Source organism: Macrobrachium nipponense, chromosome 4 (assembly GCF_015104395.2).
Source record: "Macrobrachium nipponense isolate FS-2020 chromosome 4, ASM1510439v2, whole genome shotgun sequence".
Taxonomy (NCBI): Eukaryota; Metazoa; Arthropoda; class Malacostraca; order Decapoda; family Palaemonidae; genus Macrobrachium; species Macrobrachium nipponense.
Window position 1 is genome coordinate 21600560 of NC_061100.1, and position 26475 is coordinate 21627034.

Below are 26475 nucleotides of genomic sequence, written 5' to 3' on the forward strand. Positions count from 1 at the left end.
GGTGAAAAAGTAGGAGAAATCTTCAAGTTCCAATCAATTCCTGCCGAATGAGATAAAACTCATTAAGGTACAATCAATCAGTCAATCAATTCCTGCTGAATGAGATAAAATTCCTTAAGGTACAATCAATCAGTCAATCAATTCCTGCTGAAAAAGTACGAGAAATCATTAAGGTAGTCAATTCGTGCTCAATGAGGTAAAACTCATTAAGGTAAAATCACTGTCAATCAATTCCTGTTGAAAAAGAAGGAGAGAAATTATTAAGAACCAGTCAATTCTTGCGGTATGATGTATAACTCATTAAGATACAGTTAAGAAGTAAATCAATTCCTGCTGAATAAAGTAGGAACATTCATTAGGGTAAAGTTATTTAATCACTCAATTCCTGCTAAAAAATATAGAGTTCATTAAATTACAGTCAATTACTCAGTCAGTTCCAGTTAATAAAAAAGTAAAATTCATGGAAGTACAGTTAATTCATGAATCAATTCGTGCTGAATAAAAAGATAGAACTCATGAAGGGACGGTGAATTGATTATTCAATTCCTGCCAAAATAAGCGTTGGGGAACTTATTAGGGAACCGGCAAAAAATCAACCAGTCAATTCCTGATGAAAAAATATAACTCATTAGGAAACAGTCAATCAATTATTCAATAAATTCCTGCTGAAAAACAATACAACTCATTAAGGTACAGTCTACTCGAATCGTTCCGCTAATAAAGTCATGCTGAAAAAAGAAGCAGAAGGTGACCAACTAATCAATTCCTGCAGCTAGGGAATACTCAGGCCCCTAGTGAACATCAAAAGGACGCCCTCAAGGGATGAAAGGCGAACCTGATGGAGACTAGGCGAGGTTTCTCAAGCCTGAAGATGTTTTTTTTCCCCTTGAAAGCATTTCCGTCGCTTGGAAAGAAGCTTTTTACATTCCAGAGAGGCAGGGAACTCTACGTATATATATGGGGGCGTAAATGTATACGTGTGTGGTGTATGCAATGTGTAAACATCACACACTAACAAACTCTTATAGATCCTAGCCATTTTGTCCTGCCGTGTTCCAAAGTTAAGATTATTTTATGGATCCTAACCATCTTGTCCTGCTGTGTTCCAAAATTAAAATCATTTTATAGAATCCTAGCCATCTTTTCCTGCTGTGTTCTAAAATAAAAATTATTTTATAGACCCTAGCCACCTCTTCCAGCTGTGTTCCAAAATTAAAATTAATTTATAGATCCTGGGCACCCTGTCCTGCTGTGTTCCAAACCCAGTCACATATATGCAAATAGATATATATACTGGATACATACACACACACAGGCCCATTCACATATGTGAGTGTATGTGTGTGTATACATATAATTATAAAGAAAAATCTTTCAGCATTAAGTTCTTCTTCATTCCAGGCGTGCCTAATTTACGAAAACACGGACGGAAACCTCTTACAAAGTCGACCCTTAGATGACAAGACGAAGAGATTCTACAGGGAAATCTTATTCCTGTCTTCAAGATCATTTTCATAGGAATGACTAAACGCTTCACGACACATAAGAGGATTATGGAAGCCTGCAAGAAAGGATTCTGCTGATAATTCAACACTTTGGACACACGACAAGGAAATTCTATTAAATTATATTGATTTTAGAACACAGCAGCACAAGATGGCTAGGATCTATAAAACAATTTTTATTTTAGAACACATTTGAACAAAATTGCCAGGATCTAAAAAATAATTTTTATTTTAGAACATAGCAGGACAAGATGACTAGGATCCATTAAATTATTTTTATTTTAGAAATTGCATAAAAAGATGACTAGGATCCATAAAAAATTATTTTTAGTTTAGAGAACTGCATAAAAAAGATGGCTAGGAAAATAATTTCAAATTTGGAACACAGCTGGACAAGTTGGCCAGGATCTATAAATTAATTTTAATTTTGAACACAGCTGGAAGAGGTGGCTAGGGTCTATAAAATAATTTTTATTTTAGAACACAGCAGGAAAAGATGGCTAGGATTCTATAAAATTATTTCAATTTTGGAACACAGCAGGACAAGATGGTTAGGATCTATAAAATAATCTTAACTTTGGAACACGGCAGGACAAAATGGCTTGGATCTATAAGATATTTTTTTTATTTTAGAACAGAGCAGGACAAGATGCCTAGGTTCTATAAAATAATTTTAAATTTGGAACACAGCAGGACAAGGTGGCTATGATCAAATTTGGACCACAGGAGGATCTATAAAATAGATTTAATTTTGGAACACAGCATGTAAAGATGACTAGGATCTATCAAAATAATTTTAAATCTGGGACGCAGCAGGAAAATGTGGCCAGGAAATATAGACAAAATTATTTTCCTTTTTAGGCACACCAGAACTAGGCGAGTCCCTTCGACGCTTTCTCCATTCTTTACACTATATTGCGTAACCACTGAGGTATACCTGCACAGTCTTAGTATTCAAGTTGAGAAGACCAACAAGGGTTGTTCGAAGATCATAGCAATTTTGTTTTTTCCTGAGCGTGGTTAAAGGAAAGCTTCATTACCTGGCTTGCTTCCGTCCGATTAATTAGGAGCCCTCTGGGTACACTGTACTTGGTTCAAAATAAAAAAAAATACATGAAGAAAAAAAAAAGGAAAAAAGCAAGAAGTTTGTCGAATGAAGATATTTTTGTGGACCTGGTTTTCGTTCTCAAATCCTGGAAATGAAAAGTTTTGTGAGGGGCTCAGTAATTCCTGTTTTTAGAAGATTAAAAGGAACAAACTTTTTCAATCCATGTACCAGAGCATTTTAGTTTAGTTCACAAGGGACTGAGAAAGAGATATTAACAAAAATTGAGACAAAAAAATTCTGTTTATGACCTGAGATACAACTCTCGATTAGAGATATCTTACTTAGCAATAAGCAAGGACAAGCATAAAAGCAACTATAGCAATATCTTCTTTTACAAAAAGGGTTACTATGAATGCGCACACACACAAAAAATCCTTGCACATAATTCATGCAACGATAAGATTCTGGAATAAGAGAAGAAATTACCATTTGATATGATGGTTAAGATATGTCCTAAAATGGTTTGAGAGAAGCAGAAGACAAAAATAAATAAATAAATAAATAAAAAGTTTGATAGAAGAAAGAGGATGAAGAGACAGTGGAACTGCTGAGCAGGCTACGAAACTGTAGACTAGGAAGTTTGACAGTTAGAATGGGTAGAAGTTGATGTTATGTATACAGAAGTAAGGAAAGTTCTTTACGAGTTACGCCAAGTAAACTCTCGAGTAAACTAAACTATTTCAACTATAAACCTACCTCTCTCTCTCTCTCTCTCTCTCTCTCTCTCTCTCTCTCTCAAAACATCCCGTGATCAATATTGAATGTGATGACACTTAACTATATCGGTGGAAGGATTTGGGACTATACAGACAATTGAACTTCAGAAACGGAAATTTGTCGTACGTAGTTACAGAGTAAAAACATAACTTGATCAAAAAGATACACGTGAATTTTCAACAAAAAGATTATTTATACACTCTTTTTACTGGACGCAAGCGTTGTCTCTAAAATCCAATTATCATCATAGAACCATTTTTATATAAGCTTGTACTTAGAGCGAAAATTGATCCTGGTAGAAAAATAAAGATTATCTAAGGCCTCTTATTGTTATTCCTGTTTGCATTTTAGAACTGGGATTGGTCTCGGCAGAAACGTTAGGGGGAATTTTCGATTCTGTAGGGGGGGACAAACTCAAACAATGGGCGAACCACCACCCCCCCCCCCTGCCCTCCCCCGACTCCCCACGCAATAGAGACAAGAAAACAAAAGGGAGTGTATCACAAAAGAAGACGTAGTGCAGCAAGAATGGGAGGAGAGTGAAGAGAAGTTGCCGCGGATGGCGAAAGACTCAAAGCAAAAAAAAACAAAAAACACACAAAAAACAAAAACAAAAATCCATGGGGGTGCTCCCCCCCCCCCACTTACCGCCTTCACCCACTCCTTCTCCGACATACTGATGACGGTGCTGTAAGTATTGCCCATCATAGCGATCAACATGTTCAACAACATAATGGGCAACATGATGGTGAACACGAGGAACACGAACTTGCTCATGGCGCTGTATATATTGCTGTTCAATGTGGTGTACTGAAAGCAAAAAAAAAAAGATGTTGCGCAGTATCATATACAGTTACTACATTGTTTTTTTTATATTTTACTCCTCAGAAATTAAAAGTAATGAAAGCTCTCCATACTTTATTGTTATTGGTAAGTGGATCTCCGTTAGGTAGTAATAATAATAATAATAATAATAATAATAATAATAATAATAATAATAATAATAATAATAATAATAAAGATCCCTGAAAAGGAACCTGGAAAAATTAGGTGCCGAAGTAGCTCAAGGAACCACCCTGTCAAATAGGATGACTGTGATAAAAAAATAAACGATATTAATAATAATAATAATAATAATAATAATAATAATAATAATAATAATAATGATAATAATAATAATAATAATAATAATAATAATAATAATAAATACCACTCAGTCGAATTGGAGGACTGTGATAAAAAAAAGATAAATAATAATAATAATAATAATAATAATAATAATAATAATAATAATAATAATAATAAATACCCCCCGTCGAATTGGAAGACTGTGATAGACCAATAATAATAATAATAATAATATGAAGGTAGGAGACCCTCTCTCAAACATGTTTTGTTAAAGAGGATGGCAGCATCAGTGGAATTGTTTTGACATATAGTCTTTTCAGTTCTTCTTATTATTCTTTTCTCATCAGGGCTGATATTCGCTAATAGCTGGCCGATGCTCCTATTTTGCTGAAGGGAATGTCTTATAGAAATACTAATTTATTAATAAGACAACAGAAGTGGCGTATGTTCGCCGTAGAGTTTACAAATTCCACTTCTGTTGTCTTATTAATAAATTAGTATTTTTATAAGACATTTCCTTAACCAAAATATGAACATCGGCCAGCTATTAGCGAATATCAGGCCTGATGAGAAAAGAATAATAAGAAGAATTGAAAAGACCATATATAAAATCAATTCCACTAATGCTGCCATCCTCTTTAATAATAATAATAATAATAATAATAATAATAATAATAATAATAATAATAATAATAATAATAATAATAATAATAATAATAATAATAATAATAATTAGAAACAGCACGCACATTAAGAAAAGTGATGGAAATATTATAGTACATATTCGACCTTATCAAAGAGAGAAATGATAACATTGGCCCATCTAGAAATTTTGGGAAATCCGGCGTCTCTGTAAGGCACTCCATCTAGCAAAACGAAAAGGTTAATGCATTGCCACTAAAGAAATGCTAAGCTAAAGGTTTTTTTAATATTCGACGACAATAAAAATGCCACGGAAAAGTCACGTTTTTATTCTTGATCATAAATAAAGAATGAAAAACAGAACGCGCTTGAAATCAAAATATCAGTCTCTTTTTTTTCAGCAGAATACAAGAGACAAAAGTAGATATTCTACCATCGTCTTCAGTATCCTTCACTTCAAAAATATTATTAATAATTATGATTATTATAATAGTTATTATAATTATTATATCACCAAGACGCAACACTACTTGTGGATGATCTTTCATTAAAGAAACATTACTTTTTACGTAAATGCAATGAAAACAGCAGTTGAGAAATATATGGCTTGTTTCAAAGTCAAAATAATTGTCGTGGCAGACAACTAGAGAGAACTCCTGTCCTCAAGGAATTTAATAAAGTCTCTTCGGTATTTGAGTTATGAAAAAGATACTCAGTATTATTATTATTATTATTATTATTATTATTATTATTATTATTATTATTATTATTATTATTATTATTATTGATTATTATTTTATTATTATTTATCTACCTTTTTACTTATTTCTTTTTATCACAGTCATCCTATTCGAATGGGTGGTATTCATAGTGTTTAGGCTCCGGTTGCATCCTGCCTGCTCAGGAGTCCATCATTTTCTCAATGTGTGTGGTGCTTCTAATTATTATTATTATTATTATTATTATTATTATTATTATTATTATTATTATTATTATTATTATATTATCTAACAGAGATCGACTTACCAATAACAATAAAGTATAAGGAGTGTTCATTGTCGAAAACCAGTGAAGGACTAATATATTCATTGATGACCCATCTACATAAGAATTTAGATGGATATTTCATGTGGATGGGTCATCACTAAATATATTAGTCCTTCACTGGCTATGGACTAATGAAAACTCTCTATACTTTATTGTTATTGGTAAGTATCTCTCAGTTAAGTCATAACAAGAAGAGAAGAAGAAGCAAAGCTTGAGAGAACAGAGATGAGAAAAAATTACGAGATAAGAAGGGCAGGCTTAGTCAAGGTTACAGAGGTCATGATAGAGGCAGATTGAGGTGGCATGGGTATGTTGTGGAGGATGGATGACGAGGAGGAAGTGAAGAGGGCTTGGGAGGAACCTGTTAGAGGAAGAAGATCGAGAGGGAGACAGAGAATGAGATGGAGAGATAAAGTGAAGGAAGATATGGAGAGAAGAGGTTTGGTGGAGGAGGATGATGCCTTTGATAGAAGGCAGTGGAAAAGAAGGTGCATCTGGCAACCGACCCTTTAATGTTGGGATTACGGTGGGAAATTAATAATAATAATAATAATAATAATAATAATAATAATAATAATAATAATAATAATAATAATAATAATAATAATAATAATATAATAAATGTCTTTGTCATGAAATCAAATACCACAGAGACTTTACTGGACCAATTCTCATGTTTGTCAACCATTCGTTTCATTACATTTCTAAACACTCAAAATAAACAATAGATTATACATAAACAATACTCTATTTATTTCTATTTATATATATGTTTAGTCATTCATTTATTTGTTATTTATTTTACAGCCATCCTGCCAGAAAAATCGTAAGCTATAGAACATCAAAGAAGGTCTTTACTATTCATAAAAATAAACATGATACCGTTATGTTTATCTAAGTAACAGACGGACGTAAGTGTTGTTTACAAAACAAATAGTAATCACGTGAGAAGCATTACTACAGAATTCAAAAATATAAATTATTATCTGAGAAGCATTTCTACAAGAGCTAAAAACATTATTAGCTGAGAAGCATTACTACAAGAAACTAAAAAATTATTAGCTGAGAAACTTTACTAAAAAAAACATTATCTGATAAGTATTACTAAAAGAAACTAAAAAAAATTATTAACTGAAAAGCATTACTACAAGAAATTGAAACTCATTATTATCTGAGAAGCATCACTACAAGAAACTGAAAATCATTATTATCTGAGAAGCACTACTACAAGAAACTAAAAAGCATTATTAGTTGAGAAGCATTACTCCAAGAAGCAAAAAAATTATTATCTGAGGAACATTCCTAGAAAAAATAAAGAAAATATCTGAGAATCATCAATAAAAGAGAAAAGTTTTTCACTGAAAAATCTTACCAAAAGAAAGTAAAATATTATTATCTGAGAAACGTTACTAAACGAAAAAAAAAACTATCGTTTAAGAAACATCAATAAAAATCATTCTCTGAGAGACAATATTTAAGGAAAATAAAAAATTATTATCTAAGAAACGTTACCACAAGAAAAAAACTGTCGTTTGAGAAACATCACAAAAAAAAAGAACAAGCATAAGCCTAACCATCAACTCTGAAGATCTCCTCCCACGCAACCTTCGACCTACTTACGTCATAGTCGCCCAAGGTCATGTGGAACAGAGCCATCCAGGTGGAACGGTAGGTGCTCCATTTCGAAGCGGGATCCTGAGTAGGACTCTTGTAGAGGAAGTAGAAGGCTTCGGTGAATCCCAGCAGCATGATGCCGTAGATGATGGAGAAAGTGAACATGTCACCGGATATCATCTTGTAGATCATGACCACGAAGGGACCAGTCAGCTTCAAGGCCCTGTGGTTGTAGTGGGGGGAAGGGCAGGGAAGGTCATGAATAAACAAGGTCACCGAAAAGAGATCTATCTTTCGATGGTCTCGGTATAATTCCAGACGCACGATTATGTCTAAATTCAACCTTAAATAAAAAATTAAAACTACCGGGGCTAGAGGACTGCAATTTGGTATGTTTGATGACTGTAGGGTGAATGATCAACATGTCAATTTGCAGCCCTCTAGTCTCATTAGTCTTTAAGATCTGAGGGTGGACAGGAAAAAGTGCAGACGGACAGACAAAGCCGGGACAATAGTTTTCGTTTACAGAAAACTGAAAAGGAGGATTTAGACCTTACGATTGAGGTCTCGACCCGAAGAAGAAGAGGAAGAAGAAGCAAAGAAGATGAAGACGAAGAAGAAGACGAAGAAGAAGAAGGCGAAGAGGAAGAAGAAGAAGAAGAAGAAGAAAAAGAAGAAGGTCAAAAAGCTAGAGAAGAATTTCGAAGAAGAAGCTAAAGACCTAAAGCCGATAGATCCTGTCTCCCTCTTTTTAATCGTTTATTTCCTTGGGACTTCGCTCTACAGAAGAAGGTCACGACCTGAAGAAGAAGGTCAAAGGTTAAAGAGGAGGGTCAGGACTTAAACAAGATAAAGCGGTTTCCTCTTCTTCTTCTTCTTCTTCTGTAGGTCTTGGAGAAAGTTTTCCCACTCAGATAAAATGGGAGATGTCTTCGAAGCACAGGCACAAATACAGGAGGAAACACGTTTGTTTAACTTGATGAATAACGTATGACTGACGCTCTGTGATGCGTAGAAAAAGCTGAACTTGGGTTTAATGGAGAATAAGTGGGTAATAACATTCATGATCTTTTAAGGTGGATAAATCGCATGAGTAAGTGCTACTGACTTGTGAAAGTCAACTCGGTCTGATTGATACAGGAAGGAAGACTTGTTTTTCATAAATACTATATTTATCAAAACATGCACTCTATATATATATATATATATATATATATATATAATATATATATATATATATATATATATATACGTTATATATATATATATATATATATATATATATATATATATATATATATATATATATATATATCCTTAAATCCACGGTAGAAAGGTGAGTGAAAAACTGGGACAACTTGGAACAAGTACTTTCGAAGTTTATTCTACATTTTCAACTTGAAAATGTAGAGTAAACCACGAAAGTACTTGTTCTAAGTTCCCCCAGTTTTTCACTCACCTTTCTACCGTGGATTTAAGGATATATATTATATATATAATATATATATATATAATAATATACTATATATTATATATATATATATATATAAATATTATATATATCTCTAATAAAAGGAGCCCATAAAAACACCGAAATGTAGAGAGAAAAGTACTATATTTCAGAGACTGCTGTCTCTCTCTTCAGGTATATGAATGAGAAAAGTTTACAGAAAAGGTGGTATTTATACCAAGAGATCCGTCCACAAGTAAGCCAATTTAGGTCACCCCCGCTGATAATCTTCCTTTACCTAAATTGGCTTACTTGTGGACGGATCTCTTGTATAAATACCACCTTTTCTGTAAACTTTTCTCATTCATATACCTGAAGAGAGAGACAGCAGTCTCTGAAATATAGTACTTTTCTCTCTACATTTTGGTGTTTTTATGGGCTCCTTTTATTAGATGGAATTCTGTTGTTACAGAACATTTTTACCAGTCATATATATATATATATATATATATATATATATATATATATATATATGTACATATATATATATATATATATATATATATATATATATATATATATATATATATATATATATATATATAATATATATATATATATATATATATATATATATATATATATATATACACAGTTTTATCTAATATCCTTCTCCAGCCATTACCAATCTTTGTGTTTCGTAAATAACTGTCAATCTCCCAACAAAAAAGAGTGTGCAATAATTGTTGAGATATAGTTCATGTTGTAGTTAGGAAATGATTAAGCCAGCTGATTAATCCACCACTAGCGAGAGTCTACAAACTCCTACTTGATTAGATTAATCTCAGCAAATCCCTATTGCATCACTCCATCCAGCTGCGATCATAATAAAGTTGACCTGTCAGGTTATATATACCTCAGCGAGATGGAGAAGTTCCTCCCATGAGATACGAAACGCAGTGTCGCAACAGAGATAGACATAATGTCATGAGGGCAAGATAGACAGGTAGAATATATAACTTAGGCCTTTGAGGTCATTCAGCCAGAAGGTTTTAAAGGTGTAACAGGAGGAAAACCTCGAGGTGGAAAGACAGATAAAAGAAAGGAATATGGAAGATATTGCAAGGGGCAGAATGGACGCCGCTGCAAAAGCCCTTAAGTAATGCCTACAGGGCACCATTTAGGGTGCACTTACGACACTAGTCCCCTACTGGTAGTAAAATGGTTGCAATAGAGATTTAGGTAGTCTAAACATAATCACGACGGAAATATAAAAGTATTAATAGCATATATTTGAAAGGAGATGAACGTAGGCTGATTTATTGGAGAATATCTATGGAGTGCTTATTCTATTTTATGCAGTCTCATCTTCACTGTAATAATAATAATAATAATAATAATAATAATAATAATAATAATAATAATAATAATAATAATAATAATGAACCAAACAAAAGCTTCTTTCAGATTTCATCTGAAGATGGAAAAGCAAACCCACAAAATTACTGAGAATAATTAGTTTACTTGTATTTACATATTGTTTTACTCTACACTCGAGTACTTTCAGGTCCTATCTGTGACCTTTTCTCAAGAGATGTGTAGATTGTCAGGCTGGGTCAAGGCCCACCAGTCTTCTGCTGGGTCTTGACACAGGCTGACAACCTCCACATCTCTTGGGAAAAGGTCACAGATAGGACCTGAAAGTACTCGAGTGTTGAGTAAAGCAGTATGTAAATATAAGTAAACTAGTTATTCTCAGTAATTGTGTGGGTTTCCTTTTCCAATAATAATAATAATAATAATAATAATAATAATAATAATAATAATAATAATAATAATAATAAGAAGAAGAAGAAAAGAAGAAGAAGAAGAAGAAGAAGAAGAAAATTTAACGAATAAGGAAAAGGGAATTCGCATATTTCCCCATGTAGATGTGTAATTTTGATTATTTTTTATATGTTTCATGGTATATCTTTAATCATTGTATATATATATAATATATAATATATATATATTATATATATATATATATATATATATCATATCGCCAAATACGGAGCCACTGACATGCAAATATTCCTCTTCAATTAAATTCACCAAATTCGGTCCTTATGTGCTACATTGATTAATTATTTTTACATATAATATACGTTTATACACTATGTGAATAGGTACGGCTAAAATCAGTGGCAACTAGAGAAAAAGAAAATAATAAGAATCAGCCTTTTCAAAAACCTCCTTCCTATCGTAAGGATATAACCTTCAGAAGGTTATGTACCGCATTCAAAACTCAGATGGGTTGATCTGCCTTTTGGAAATTCTGAAAAGAGACACTTATATATACATCTGTTCTTCGGGCGATTGCATCATGTCAAAAGAGAGAGAGAGAGAGAGAGAGAGAGAGAGAGAGAGAGAGAGACCGAGACAGAGACAGAGAGAGATATATGCATCTGCTCTTCGGGCTATTGTATCACTTTAGGGAGAGAGAGAGAGAGAGAGAGAGAGAGAGAGAGAGAGAAAGAAAGAGAGAGAGAGAGAAAGAGAGAGAAAGAAATAAAAAAAGATATATATATATATATATATATATATTATATATATATATATATATATATATATATATATATATATATATATATATATTTATATATATATATATATATATATATGTTCTTCGTCCTATTGCACCATGTCAAAAGAGAGAGAGAGAGAGAGAGAGAGAGAGAGAGAGAGAGAAAATATCTCATTTCGAGTCCACTCGTGACCTTTCTGAATTCCGCCTGAACTCACCTCCCTCAATGAACGTAATCAATGTAACCAATAGAACCCCAGAGAGAGAGAGAGAAAGAGAGAGAGAGAGAGAGAGAGAGAGAGAGAGAGAGAGTCTTCTTTATGTTCACGGAGCTTAGCCTATTCCGAATTGGCCCCCTTCGATAAGCATCGGTGTGCAAACGACTGAGGCCTCCGTTATGTAGAAATTTGTCGCCTGAATGACGACATATGGAGAGTGAAGGCCCTCCACCCTCTCTCTCTCTCTCTCTCTCTCTCTCTCTCTCTCTCTCTCTCTCTGCTCTGTCTGCTCTGCTCTGTAAGCCTCGCCCTATCTACAGATCGAGTGCCCATATGCAAAGGCCATCTTTGTTTGGCAGACCACGCCTCAGCTGGCTAGCTCTATCACGAGGTCTGGAAAGGGGATACGCAATTCTCGATGCGTTTGTTTCTCTTATATACAGATATTGATGTGGTCTGCGTTTCAGATAACCCCAATGCGGGGACGTAAGAGTCGATTAATAATCTGCTTTCAGTTCTCCGCTGCATTTTGTGGAGGGTTGATTTTCAAGTCAGTGGCCACTGTTGGTGGTGGGCTTGTTCCGTATGAATAGGATTCTAGGGTTCATCTGATTAAAATAGAATAATAACAATAATCTAAGGGGTCCACAATCATAAAACTGCCAAAAGTCTGTGTATAATTTATGAACACGTTATAAAAGCTTTCGAACCCTTCCCTGGGTTCATCTACAGTTCAAAAAATTTTTTATTAATAATTTTTGGGGGACAAAATGAACCCAGGGAAGTGTTTATCAATTATACTCGGACTTTTGACATTTTTATTAATGTAGACCCCTTAGAACACTGTTTCTACTCTCGTGATAGAGAGTTTTTCCCAAATAATAATAATATAATAATAATAATAATAATATAATAATAATAATAATAATAATAATCATAATAATAATTAATAATAATAACAATAATAAAATAATAATAATAATAATAATAATAATAATAATAATAATAATATTTATCATTTGTATGATGTTATGTACTTTACATTGTGTATTTTAATATTGTAGCTTAATTTTATTGTACTAATTAGATATTGTTACTTTTTTTAGCTTGAAAATGAGGCCTGCTGGTTGGCTTCGAAAAAACGTTGCAACTTAATAATATGAGTTCCTTGACCTGTTGGTGTGCTTCCCCTACCTTCATTGTATAGTTGGGTTTGGAGAAACCTCCGCCTGTTTAATATGTATATATATTTTAATATATATATACTTAATATATATATATATATATATATATATATATATATATATATTGTAACGGTAATTGCTTTATAGCAAAGAAAGATAAAGGAAAGGTCGAGAAGTTCGGCAGCAAGGAGGTTTTCGTGCCCGTGTTGGAGGCGCCTGTTCTCGCGGTTGTTCTAGAATCGGCAGGAGTGTTGTGGAACGCAACAGGCGCCGAAGTGTTGTGAGAAACGCCGCGACTTCTGATGAAATACTTCGTCGAGAAACTTCTAAATCGTTCCGGTAATCTCGGGAGTCTGTGACGCTCGCCGTAGGCCCCGCCTCCAGAATGCTGTATAAATATGACGGACGAAGTAGGAGAAGGCAGATCATCAGTTAGTCACACAGAGAGATCCTCAGTAAGAGCCACAGATCAGATTATCAGTGAGAGATCAGCAGCAGAGATCGTCAGAGAGAGATAAGAGAAGAAGGAACCAGGACGAAGGATCAGAGGAAAAGTCGCTCGAGAGTTGGTTGAATTCTGGTCAAGTCGTCTTCAGGAGTGGACGACCGAGTTATTTCGACGCTGAGTGAGACTTCAGAGAAAAGACATTCTGCAAGAGGTTTAGAGAAGTTCCTGCCCTTTGAGTATCAAGAATAGACATTATTTTCTGCAATACGGAGTCAAGAAGACGTCTACAATCGCAGTTCTCCTTTTGTGAAGCCATCGCTTCGAGTCGCAAAACTGGCCAGCAAGTATTTGAATTACCTCACTGTTCCCCCAGTTCACGCATTGTAAGATTTTGCCTTTTTATGTAAATAAGAGATACCATTCTGCATTTATCTTTGTTAGTAAGCTTGTAAATAAACCTTTGTTGTGTTAGTGTTTCTTTCTATATTCGTATCGCCAGTTTCAACTGTTGGTGTTGAATTTTTTTTTTTTTTATTTCATTCCGAACCTGAAGCGGACCTCTCTCTCTCAGAGGCCATAACATTGTGGCGACCTTTGCCAGTATATTTTGACACCATAACAGATTGAAACAGGGAGAATATAGAGAGTGAGATGGTGAAAGAGTTTATTGAGTCAGGTAAGCTCCTAGGTCTGGAGGGGAATGATCTCCGTGAGTATGTTGAAAGGAAAGAAAGAGAAAAGCATGAAAGAGATGAAAAAGCGGCTGACAGAGAGGAAAGAGCAGCTGAGAGAGAGGAAAGAGCTGCTGAGAGAGAGATGCAGCAACAAGAAAGAGAGAAAGAACGTATGTATGAGTTGGAAATTACTCGGTTAAGGGAAGGTACTCGTAACAGTCGTACAGGCAAGAACGAAAACAAAGCTGATATGTTAGGCATGAGTGCAGTGCTGAAATTAGTACCAAAGTTTGATGAGGAAGATGTAACGAAATATTTCATGTGTTTTGAGAAGTTAATGGAAAGAGTAAGTTCTCCTAAAGAAATGTGGACTTTATATTTACAGTCAGTTTTGAGTGGTAGGGCGCTTACTGTGTATAGTTGCATGTCTAAGGAGGAATGTGATAATTACGATATTGTGAAAGAAACTGTTCTTAGCGTGCATAGGCTAGTACCGGAGGCCTACCTTAAGAAATTTAGAAATTTGAGAAAGGATGAAAATATTACGTATGTAGAATACAGTAAGAAGTTACAAAGGCTGTTTTTTTATTGATTAACTTCGGCTAAAGTTGAGGATTTTGATGGTTTGAAGAACATAGTGTTGTTAGAAAACTTCAAAGATAACGTATCCCCTGAGATTAAACTTTACATAGAAGATAGGCGAGAAGTATCTTTTGCAGGAGCAACCAGGTTAGCAGATGAATATAGTCTAACTCATAATTTGAGTGTTAGTAAGAAACGAAATGATCTTTCGTTTGGTAGAGTACAAAGCAGTAAAGGTTTCAGTTCTAGTAATAGCAATGCAAGTAAAAGTGACTATTCCTGTTATACATGCGGAAAACCTGGTCATACATCTAAGGTTTGTAAGAGTAAAATGGCATCTAGTGGCTCAGAATTAACTTGTTTCCGATGTAATGGGAAAGGGCATTTAGTGAGAAATTGTCCAGTAGAAAGGAAGGACGGTAAGAAACCAGTGTCTCTAGTTAACCTTTCGTCAAGTAGGAATGATGTGATGAGAGAAACTAGGAACATTTTTGGTGAATTTCTGTTAGAAGGCGTAGTTTTCTCTCTTGGAGGAGTAGATTCGAGAGAAGTAGTCTTGCTTCGAGACACAGGAGCTGCTGTCTCACTGATTAGGAGAGAGAGTATGCCAAACAGGGCGGAAATCAATATGGAAGAAAAAGTCATGTTAGGTGAATTTCCTAACACTTATGTTCTTTGTCCTTTGTTGAAATTGAACTTAGAAAGTCAGGTAGTGTCAGGAGAAGTGAAACTTGCAGTAGTTGACAGTTTACCCATCGATGGTGTTGACATTATTGTCGGTAATGACTTAGCTTTATCCAAGAATGTGAATCCTGTTGTGAGGGATATTCCAGTGCCTGAAATGGTAGTAACTAGGTCGGGTTTAGATACAGAAGTAGACTACGGTCATAATTTGTTCGTGGATTCGAACAGGAATGAGTTCGTGGATTAAAATGAGAGTAAGTTCGTGGATTCGAACGTGAGTGAGTACATGGATTAGAACGGGAGTGAATTCATGGATTTGAACGAGAGTAAGTTCGTGGATTCGAACGTGAGTTAGTTCGTGGATACAAACGAGTGTGATAGAGGTAGTGATGTTGATCTTGGCATGAGTGTGACCGAGAAACCTAACTCTATCGTTGACAGTGATAGCCAAGGGGAAGGCGTAGCTGTCGATAGTAATGTAGTAAATGTACCGGTATCTAGTACTAGTTACGGTGATGAATTAGGCTCTAACATTTTGGATAAGGATGAGCTAGTCAAGTCACAGAGAGAGGATGAGACATTAACCCAAATTTTTTAAAGTGAGCTGGATGATGATCTCAATGATGTGTGTAAAGAAACTTTTTGTTTAAAGGACGAAGTTTTGTGTCGTTATGTTAGTCCTAAGTCAGGTAGTAAAGTGGAAATCACCGAACAATTAGTAGTTCCTAGGAAGCTTCGTGAGCTAGTTTTGAAGTTAGCACTTGATGAGCAAGGACATTTAGGAATAAATAAAACTTTCAGGTCTATTAGTAGGGCGTACTCTTGGCCTAAAATGAAAAATGACGTAAAGAGAAATGTTTTAAGGTGTCATGAATGCCAAACTGCCGGGAAACCGAACTAAGTAATTCCCAGAGTTCCATTGTGTAATATTCCTTCAGTAGGTGAATCTTTTGAGAATGTATTTTATCAATATGGTCGGATCTTTGTCTAGAAGTAAGGGTAGAGAAGATTACATAACTAATCTTGAGTATTAGAAAAACAATTTAAGAGATGTTTGGCAACTAGCGAAGGAGAACGGAAGTCAAGGGGAAACTGAAGGGAAACATGATCTTAGAGCGAAAGAGACACTGTGTAGGAGATAAAGTTTTAGTACTAGTCCAGAAAGTAGGTTCCGCTTTACCTTATAAGTTTGAAGGTCCTTTTTCAGTATTAGAGGAGAGGGGAAATATACATTATAGAATTAATATGGGTAAGAGTAGAGCAAAGTCAGTGAATGTAAACTTGCCGCCTGTGCCCTTGGTAATTGTGTCCTAGAAAGAGAAATTAGTTTTGAGAAAGACGCAAGAGGTGTCTTAGTCTTTCAAAGTTTTGAGCAGAGTTCAGAAAACAGAAAAAGTGAGAGAGAAGGATAATGTTATAGCAGATAGCCTCTCTAGAGTTTTCAGAATGAGTAGCCTGATAACTGTTTTCTATTTTGGTACGAGTGGTTGAGTGAATGAAGAAGTGTTAAAGCTTTATGCAGAATTGTTCCCCTGCTGTTTAATTCTTGTTTCTCTTTGGAAAAAAAATCAGCTGATTTAATTTTTTTCTCCTTTTTGGCGGGACATGTAACGGTAATTACTTTATAGCAAAGAAAGATAAAGGAAAGGAAAACGCATTTTCGAGAAGTTCGGCAGCAAGGAGGTTTTTGTTCCTGTGTTGGAGGCGCCTGTTCTCGTGGTTGTTCTAGAATCGGCAGGAGTGTTGTGGAATGCAATAGGCACCGAAGTGTAGTGAGAAACGGCGCAACTTCTGATGAAATACTTCGTCGAGAAACTTCTAAAACGTTCCGGTAATCTTGGGAGTCTGTGATGCTCGCCGTAGGCCCCGCCCCCAGAATGCTGTATAAATATGACGGACGAAGTAGGAGAAGGCAGATCATCAGTTAGTCACACAGAGAGATCCTCAGTAAGAGCCACAGATCAGATTATCAGTGAGAGATCAGCAGCAGAGATCGTCAGAGAGAGATAAGAGAAGAAGGAACCAGGACGAAGGATCAGAGGAAAAGTCGCTCGAGAGTTGGTTGAATTCTGGTCAAGTCGTCTTCAGGAGTGGACGACCGAGTTATTTCGACGCTGAGTGAGACTTCAGAGAAAAGACGTTCTGCAAGAGGTTTAGAGAAGTTCCTGCCCTTTGAGTATCAAGAATAGACATTATTTTCTGCAATACGGAGTTAAGAAGATGTCTGCAATTGCAGTTCTCCTTTTGTGAAGCCATCGCTTCGAGTCGCAAAACTGGCCAGTAAATATTTGAATTACCTCACTGTTCCCCCAGTTCACGCATTGTAAGATTTTGCCTTTTTATGTAAATAGGAGATACCATTCTGCATTTATCTTTGTTAGTAAGCTTGTAAATAAACCTTTGTTGTGTTAGTGTTTCTCTCTATATTTGTATCCCCAGTTTCAACTGTTGGTGTTGAATTTTTTCTTCTTTTATTTCATTCCGAACCTGAAGCGGACCTCTCTCTCTCAGAGATCGTATCAATATCTATATCTATATATATATATATATATATATATATATATATATATATATATATATATATATATAGTATATAAGCAGGAAAGAAAAGTTTTGAGAGCAAAATTCATCGATTTAGAAATAACACGAAAAAAAAGTTAATTTATCTTCTATCACAGAATCAAAACTCTAATGAGGCCAGATCTGAATATTCCACGACATAACACTCGACGGGAAGACAAAATAGTCAAATAATAAAGATGTATCGAAAACTATGAATATTATTTGTCGTTTTTGTTGATTAATCTGGCCTTTTGCCAATAGAGACTCCTGATTTTAGGGCAGCCAGTAATTTCTTTTGCAGCTGCAAAGAAATAGAGCAGCACCTAAATTAAAATATGGTCCATACCAACTCTCAAAATAAGAGTAATCCTCTTTTTAGAATCTACAAAAAAAAAAAAAAAAAAAAAAAAAACTTCCTTTGAAATCTACATCCCTCACTCGAAAAAAGGAGTAATCTTTTAAAATCTACAAAATATACAGAACAACTCACCCCAAAAAAAGCATTACGAAAAACTCATCCTTTGAAATCTACAAGATACAGAACAATTCAATTCCCACAAAACCGAATAACCTTTCTTTAGGCTCTATATAAGAAGTCTTCCTTTAAATTCTACAAAATAAAGAACAACTCACCTCCAAAAACAAACTAACATCTGAATCTACATAGAAAATAATAAACAAAATAAAAAAGTAATCTTTTATAATATATAAAATGCAGAACGCCCCAACCACCTTCATCCCCCCCTTCCCCCCTCCCCGAAAAAAAGAGCAAGGATCCTGTAGAATCTACAAAAAAATGCTATTTCAAGATCTACCCGCCCACCCACCACAAAAATTAGAGCAAACCTCCTATATCACTACAAAAAAACTTTTAAAATCTACAGCAGATACAAGCATCACTCCCCAGAAAAAAAGTATTATTCTCTAGAACCTACAAAAAAAATCTAAAAAAAAAATCCTTCTGTAGAATCTACAGCAGACACAAAGAATCACCCCCACAAGAAAAAAGAGTAACATTCTCTCGAACCTACCAAAAAAATAAAAATTATAACCTCTGTAGAATCTACAGCAGACACAAAGAATAACCCCCCAAGAAAAAAAAAGATTGAAATTCTCTCGAACCTACCAAAAAAAAAATAAGTTTAAAAAAATATCCTCCCGTAGAATCTACAGAAAGACACGACGACCACTCACCCGGCGAAGAACATCATCATGAACCAGGACCCGGCGACAGCGTAGGCGAGCAGCTCGTCCTCCAACACCCTGAAGACGGGATCTCTCTCAGGAGTGAAGAAGTAGATGACACGACAGGGAACGCATAGCATAATCATCAAGTTGGACACCAGGAAGATGAATTTGGGGACGTTGGCAATCTGGAAATTTACGTATATATGAAAGAGAGATAGTTCAGTTCAACTGCCTCATCCATAAGGCAGGAAATCATGCAGGTTTAATGATGTCATTCGAAATGGTGAGTATGCTGTGTTCTCAAGTGTATAATTGCACACTAGACACAACCTACTACACACGGACTTCCGTGTACAGAACATACTATATATCATTTCTGATATACAAGGTTAATAATACTGTAAAATTTACAATGTAATCGGTGCTGTACTGCTTAATCTCAAGAGAAATTCAGAGGGGACTATTATAAAAATCTCTAAAATAAATTTAAATTTATTACATATGAATTTAACAGATTCCTCTACTTGAGACATCTATTATTTTAATTTATATATACTGACGACCTGAAAGACAGAATTGAATATATAATGAAATAATACTAAACAGCTTGAAAATATGAATACCCCTCTCTCTCTCTCTCTCTCTCTCTCTCTCTCTCTCTCTCTCTCTCTCTCTCTCTCTCTCTTAAACACCCACACACACACACACACACATACACAAACGCAGATGCCTCAATTTCCTAAAAGTAAATAATCCCAAGTTAAGGCAGCCATTTGTTGTCATAAAGGATTCACTCTGTCTTACTGTACCCTTTGATTAAGAAACATATAACCTCAGTTCCAAGTTGCAGTTATATAACAGCGTTTTGTAAAGGGTTATAAGAACAGCATTACCCAAGGGCTATAAATAGCTTTGCCAGATACAGTAGTTTTTCTAAGGCTTTCTGGAAACATAGACAAAAAGACCTGATACTTTCATATATATTAAACCGGGTGGTTTATAAATATTATATATTCTTCTATTTTGAGTTTTTGCGAATTCCCATTTTTTTAGATCATCTTTAAGACAAACGCTGATGGCTGAGTGGATATGGTCACTCTCATCCTACATCTGACAGCGAATAAGACTTAGATTCGATTACTGATTAGGGCAGTAGGAATTACTTCATACAATTATTCGTATATATGATATATATATATATATATATATAATATATATATATATATATATATATATATATATATAAATATTAAATCGATGAACGTTCTATTTAATTTACATTTACATAACTCATGCTCATCAGCAATAGATGATTCTAGAACTGATAAAGCTATATTTACATAGGTCTTTGGGGAAACTCTATGTTTGAAGAAATTAATACTTCCCAGAATAAGATGACTGTAAACAGAAAGTTAGAGTGGGGTAAATTATATATATATATATATATATATATATATATATATATATATATATATATATATATATTATATATATATATAAAAGAACTGGAAAGGATGCAGAGAGAGAGAGAGAGAGAGAGAGAGAGAGAGAGAGAGAGAGAGAGAAAGGAAACTACTGATAAATACTTTTGTTGAATACTGCAAGCACTGTAACACTATTTTGACGTCAGACTAAGCTGAAATGATACGAGTATCTTATGTTCTTAACGCTTTGTTAAAAAACATAATCCTTCAGAAGAGGACAGCATTAGATTCACGCTTGCCGACTCCTTCTGAAAGGATCCCTCCTCCTCCTCCTCCTCCTCCTCCTCCTCCTCCTCCTCCTCCTCCTCCAACTCCTCTTCTTCCTCCCCTTGCCCTCCCATTCACTCCAAACAACCCCTACTATAGAATCAGCTCAAAAACAAAAAGAGTAACAGCCGCAAGGTGACCTGAGGGCAGGTTTTCTTTGGGAGCGAGAAAGGTCCGTAACGAAGACATGAAAAAACCATAACAAGGTTTCGAAAAAGGCAAACAAAGGCTTAGCTTTTGTTTTTCATTCCTATTTGGATGCCAAGTGCTTCAATAAGTGTTTAGTATGTTGTTTAAAGTTTCAGACAGGCAATATCTTTTTCGTTCATCCATTGAAATGTCAACAAAATACATTATTATAATTGCTGTGGTGAAATATATCAGATGAAGTAAATGTTCTTTGCTTCCAAGGTTTTCTTTTGATTTCCTTTTCGTAAGCCCAGGTCATATTATGATGTTTATTACTGTTTTCTTTTTCATCCGCTACAAGTTTTATGTGTTTTTTGTGGGTTTTTTCTATACTTATTCTTGTCACAAAAACACACACACACATACACACATACACACAAATTTATATATATATATATATATATATATATATATATATACATATATATATTATTATATGCTGCTACTTTCGTAACGCATATTTCCTCTCTTTAACAGTGAAATGTTATGAAAAGTGTTTGCAACATTTTCAGATTCCTTATTTAGCTTAGAATTATAGGATGTTCTAAAAATGTGTGTTCAGATTTTGCATTACATCATTTAAAAGTTAAGAAGTTAACGTAGAATGTGAAAAGAGAGAGAAATTTTTGCATTGTATATTGGCTGCAAGGGATGCTCGGTTTTGTTTCCATAACTTGTCATCACTCGAGATAAGAAGAACTCGAAGCCTCCGTTTTCTTTTCATAACATGGCACCACTTCTGATAAGCGAGTTCTGTTTGGAACATGTAGAGCATACAACGTACAGGACTGGTTTCAAAAGTGTGTCTTTCTCGATAAGGCACGTGGAAGGATTGCACCATCTTTTGCAAGATCGTTCTAGAACCTTCTGTTTAAGCAGAAGTCATCTATGGAAAATTACGTCATTTAGTTTTGCTTTCTTTGTAAATCATTATTCCTTAAAATACTTTTATTGTCTTAAATCACGTAATAATAAATGTTATTTGCAATTGTAATTTCAATTTCTCTTTAGATATTGTTTTGAAAGAGAATTTTTATATTAGCTGAACTACGTGTCCAAAGTTCGCCCATACAAGGAAGAGAGAGAGAGTGCTCATAACAGACTTTGAATTCCTGGCGTACAGAGGTCATCTCTCTCTCTCTCTCTCTCTCTCTCTCTCTCTCTCTCTCTCTCTCTCTCTCTCGTGCCATTTGATATTACATTAACGTAAAGATTTTGCACTTAATGATTGGTCACTCGTAAATTTTAGATTTCGGATTTCTTAGTTATTCAGTGTTAGTGCTTATTGTGGAATCTGAACAAACATTGTACAAGTGTGTAACGGCGTCTTTTCTTTTTTGAAGTATTGTGAATTGTGTGGTGATATTTTGGAGCTAGCTGCAGCAGAGAAAATTGGTGCCAAGGTAATGTGTTATTACAAGGTTTATCAGTTGCAACTAATAGTTACAGTGAATTGGAGAAAGGTTTCAATTTTTACACATTGCAAATTTTTTTGTTTTGTGTTTGTTTCATTTGAGGTGAAATTTTTGTGGATTTATCTGTTTTTCTTATTGAAGTGATTTTTTGTGCATTTGTCTATTTTTTCTTAATGAAGTGTGTTTTTTTATATACATATTTTCTGTGTGATTACTGCTTGTTGCAATTTTAGTATTTTACACATGTTTCTATGTTTTCATTTGCATTCACAATTTGAGTGACTTAGTTGTTTTCATTAATTGATCGTTGCACATTTAATTGAATTAATTGTGAATTAATATGCATTTACTTAGAATTCTTTTCAAGTTTTATTGTTAGTCAGCACTTATGAATTCCAAATTTTAATTATTGCCTAACACTTTTGAATTTCGATTAATTAATCAATTTTCTTGATTTTTGTGATAAATTGATTTTAATTTAATTTTACTTAATTAATTCAAGAATTAATTAAACTTTGTGTTGTTTTCAAGTTACAGTAAATTTCCCTGAGATTGTGAATTTCAATCATAAATTTTGAGTTTAATAATAAATTTCTTTATTTAAAATTTTTATAAGTTTTCTTTTTCACCAGTATTTGCTTAGGTAGGAACATAGAGTGGTAATTGAGTTGTTTTCCTTCAATTTACTTGAAGTGAGTTAGAATCAGGGAAATACTTAAACTTCTAAAGTTGTTGATGGAGTGATGCTCTTTAATTAATTTATTTACATATAAGATTACCTCACACCTGTTTTAATGAACTAAGTCTGATTTTCTGCAATACTGGTAAGTTGCTTAATGGATCACTGTTGCCTTTAGAGTATTCAATCATATTTTACCTATGATGAAGGTTCAGGTGTCTGGCTGTTGTGAGGTACTCATTTGATTATTGATAAGTGTAGTAACCAGATACTTGGCACTTCGTCACAATATATATATATATATATATATAATATATATATATATATATATATATATATAATATATATATATATATATATATGTATTATATATATATATATATATATATATATATATATATATATATAAAGAGTGAGAGAGAGAGAGAGAGAGAGAGAGAGAGAGAGAGATGAATATATGAATAAGTTGATCACGAAATATATAAAGCGTGATGCTATGTATAAATAAAGGTAATGCCAGTGATGCCACGAAGGAAAATGAAAAGACGAGAACTGCCGAGATCTTTCGTTCTTAACGACCCTTTACTTAAAGCAAGAATGATGAGAACAGAGATAAACAGTTCATGGTCAGCACATACAAACGAACAATACAGGATTAACGAAAGGTCCAATTCACTTTAAAGAAACGAAAAAAAACGCCCCTGGGCTAAATTAAATATTCTAAAGCCACCCACTCGTGGTCACAGGTAATTTAGTCAGAAAATAATTGTTCATTTTGACAACAAAGAGGTATTTAAGACAGGACAGTACGAATTTAGTAACATCCCAAAGGCTAGATTAAGGATTTAGGAGCGGTGCGGTCAGACAGACACACTGGTCAAAGGCAATTTAATTCGAAAAACAATACACTTTGTATTAGTAACATGAAATTTACAACAAATATACAAACAACGAGTAAGAAACGAACATAAGATATAGATATATCGAGCATGAGAGAGAGAGAGAGAGAGAGAGAGAGAGAGAGAGAGAGAGAGGGAAAAATAATAATATAATAATAGCTAAAAACATGTGGGATTAGTAGTTAATTCGCGTATTTTAAAATGTTTAATCTGGCCTACGGGCGTTTTTTCGTTTCTTTAAAGTGAATTGGACCTTTAGTTTGTATGTGCTTACCTGTATATATATGTGTGTGTATATATATATATATATATATATATATATATATATATATATATATATATATATATATATATATACATACATACATACATACATACATATACACATAATTACCAACATGCATATATATACATACACAGAAACAGAAAGACAGACAGACAGACAGACCCCCGCCCGTTACCAGCCCCCACCCCCCCAAAAAAAAAACTCACGGTTCCTTTAATGTAGGAGGAGAGTCCTTGGTTCATGATCTCCTCGCCCTGCTGGAATATCGTGTAGGATATAACTCCCGCCAGAGTTCCCGCCTCGAAGCAGTACCGGGCGATGTTGGAGAAGTCGCCCTCAAAAAACTCCTGCCACAGTTTGTCTCGAACGGCGGAGTCCGTCTGCCAAAAGTCAATAGACTGATAAATAATCTGATGGATTAATAAACAAAAAAAATGAATAAATGAATAAATTTAATTAATAAATGTATCGATAAGTGGATAAACAATTGATAAATAGATAAAGAAATGAATTGATAAAATTAAAAGTTAATAAAGAAATTAATAAACAAATGAATGGAATAAACAAAAAAATGAATAAATTAAATTAATAAATGTATCGATAAGGGTAACAATTGATAAATGAAATGAAATAAAATAAGTTGTTTAATAAAGAAATTAATAAACAAATGAATGAATACATGATAGATTAATAAACAAATGAACGAATAAATGAAAAATGAATTAATTGAATTAATAAATGAATCGATAAATGAATAATCAATTGATAAATTGATAAAGAAATAAATTGATGAACAAACTGATGAAGGAATAAACAAGTGAATGAATAAATGAAAAATGAATAATTAAATTGATAAATAAATCGATAAATGAATAAACACTTGATAGATAGATAAATAAATGAAATGATATATACAAAATGAATAAAGAAATTAATAAACAAATGAATTTATAAATGAAGAATGAATAAATAAATTAATAAATGAATCGATAAATGAATGAACAAATGATAATTAGATAAAGAAACGAACTGTAAATGAAAAATTACCAAAGAAATTCATAAGCAATTGTGTGAATAAATGAAAAATGAAGGAATGAAATAATAAATGAATCGATAATTGAAAACAATAGATAAATTGCACTGATAAATGAAAAGGGAATAAAGAAATTAATAAACAAATGAATGAATAAATTGAAAAAATAATAAAGAAATGAACGAACAAATGAAAAATGAATTAATAAATAAATAAATGAATCGATAAATGAATAAATAATTGATAAATAGATAAAGAAATGAACTAATAAATGAAAAATTGATAAAGAAATATATAACAAAATGAATGAATAAATGAAAAATGAATGAATAGAATAATAAATGAATGAACAATTGATAAACAGATAAAGAAATGAATTGCCAAATGAAAAGTGAATAAGGAAATTAATAAACAAATGAATGCATAAATAAAAATGAATGGATAAATTAATAAATGAATCGATAAATGAATAAACAATCGATAAATAGATAAAGAAATTGATAAATGAAAAATGAATAAGAAATTAATAAACAAATGAATGAATATATGAAAGAATCGTAGACTCACTCAGGCGTTATGAATGACAAATGAACGATAAATGAATGCCATGTATAACCCCAAAGGCATCTGGACCATTTTGGAGGTAAAACAAATAAACTTTCAGACACAAATTTATTCTAATGTTGCCAAAATCGCTTAGGCCGAAACTAAGAAAATTCTTTTGACGTCTCATGAAGGAGGTTTATAGAAACTTTGAGCCTGACCTCATTAATAGCATTAATGCTAAGGGGGAGAGAGAGAGGAGAGAGAGAGAGAGAGAGAGAGAGAGAGAGAGAGTGGGAGAGAGAGAGAGAGAGAGAGAGAGAGAGAGATAGCTAACCTAGAAGAGCAAGTGGTGGTGGT

The 26475-nt window shown here is 33.7% G+C and overlaps 1 protein-coding gene across 1 annotated transcript in view; it reads right to left on the minus strand.

The window, feature by feature from the left end:
• The window catches only part of LOC135211573 (uncharacterized), a 50429-nt gene that overhangs the window by 4289 nt on the left and 19665 nt on the right, over window positions 1-26475 (minus strand). Inside the window, exons 9-12 of the mRNA XM_064244869.1 lie at window positions 24746-24919; window positions 19327-19505; window positions 7768-7984; window positions 3979-4140 (exon numbers count right to left, since the gene is read on the minus strand). Of these exons, the coding sequence (XP_064100939.1) occupies window positions 3979-4140; window positions 7768-7984; window positions 19327-19505; window positions 24746-24919 (732 nt within the window). The remainder of the gene's footprint in view (window positions 1-3978; window positions 4141-7767; window positions 7985-19326; window positions 19506-24745; window positions 24920-26475) is intronic.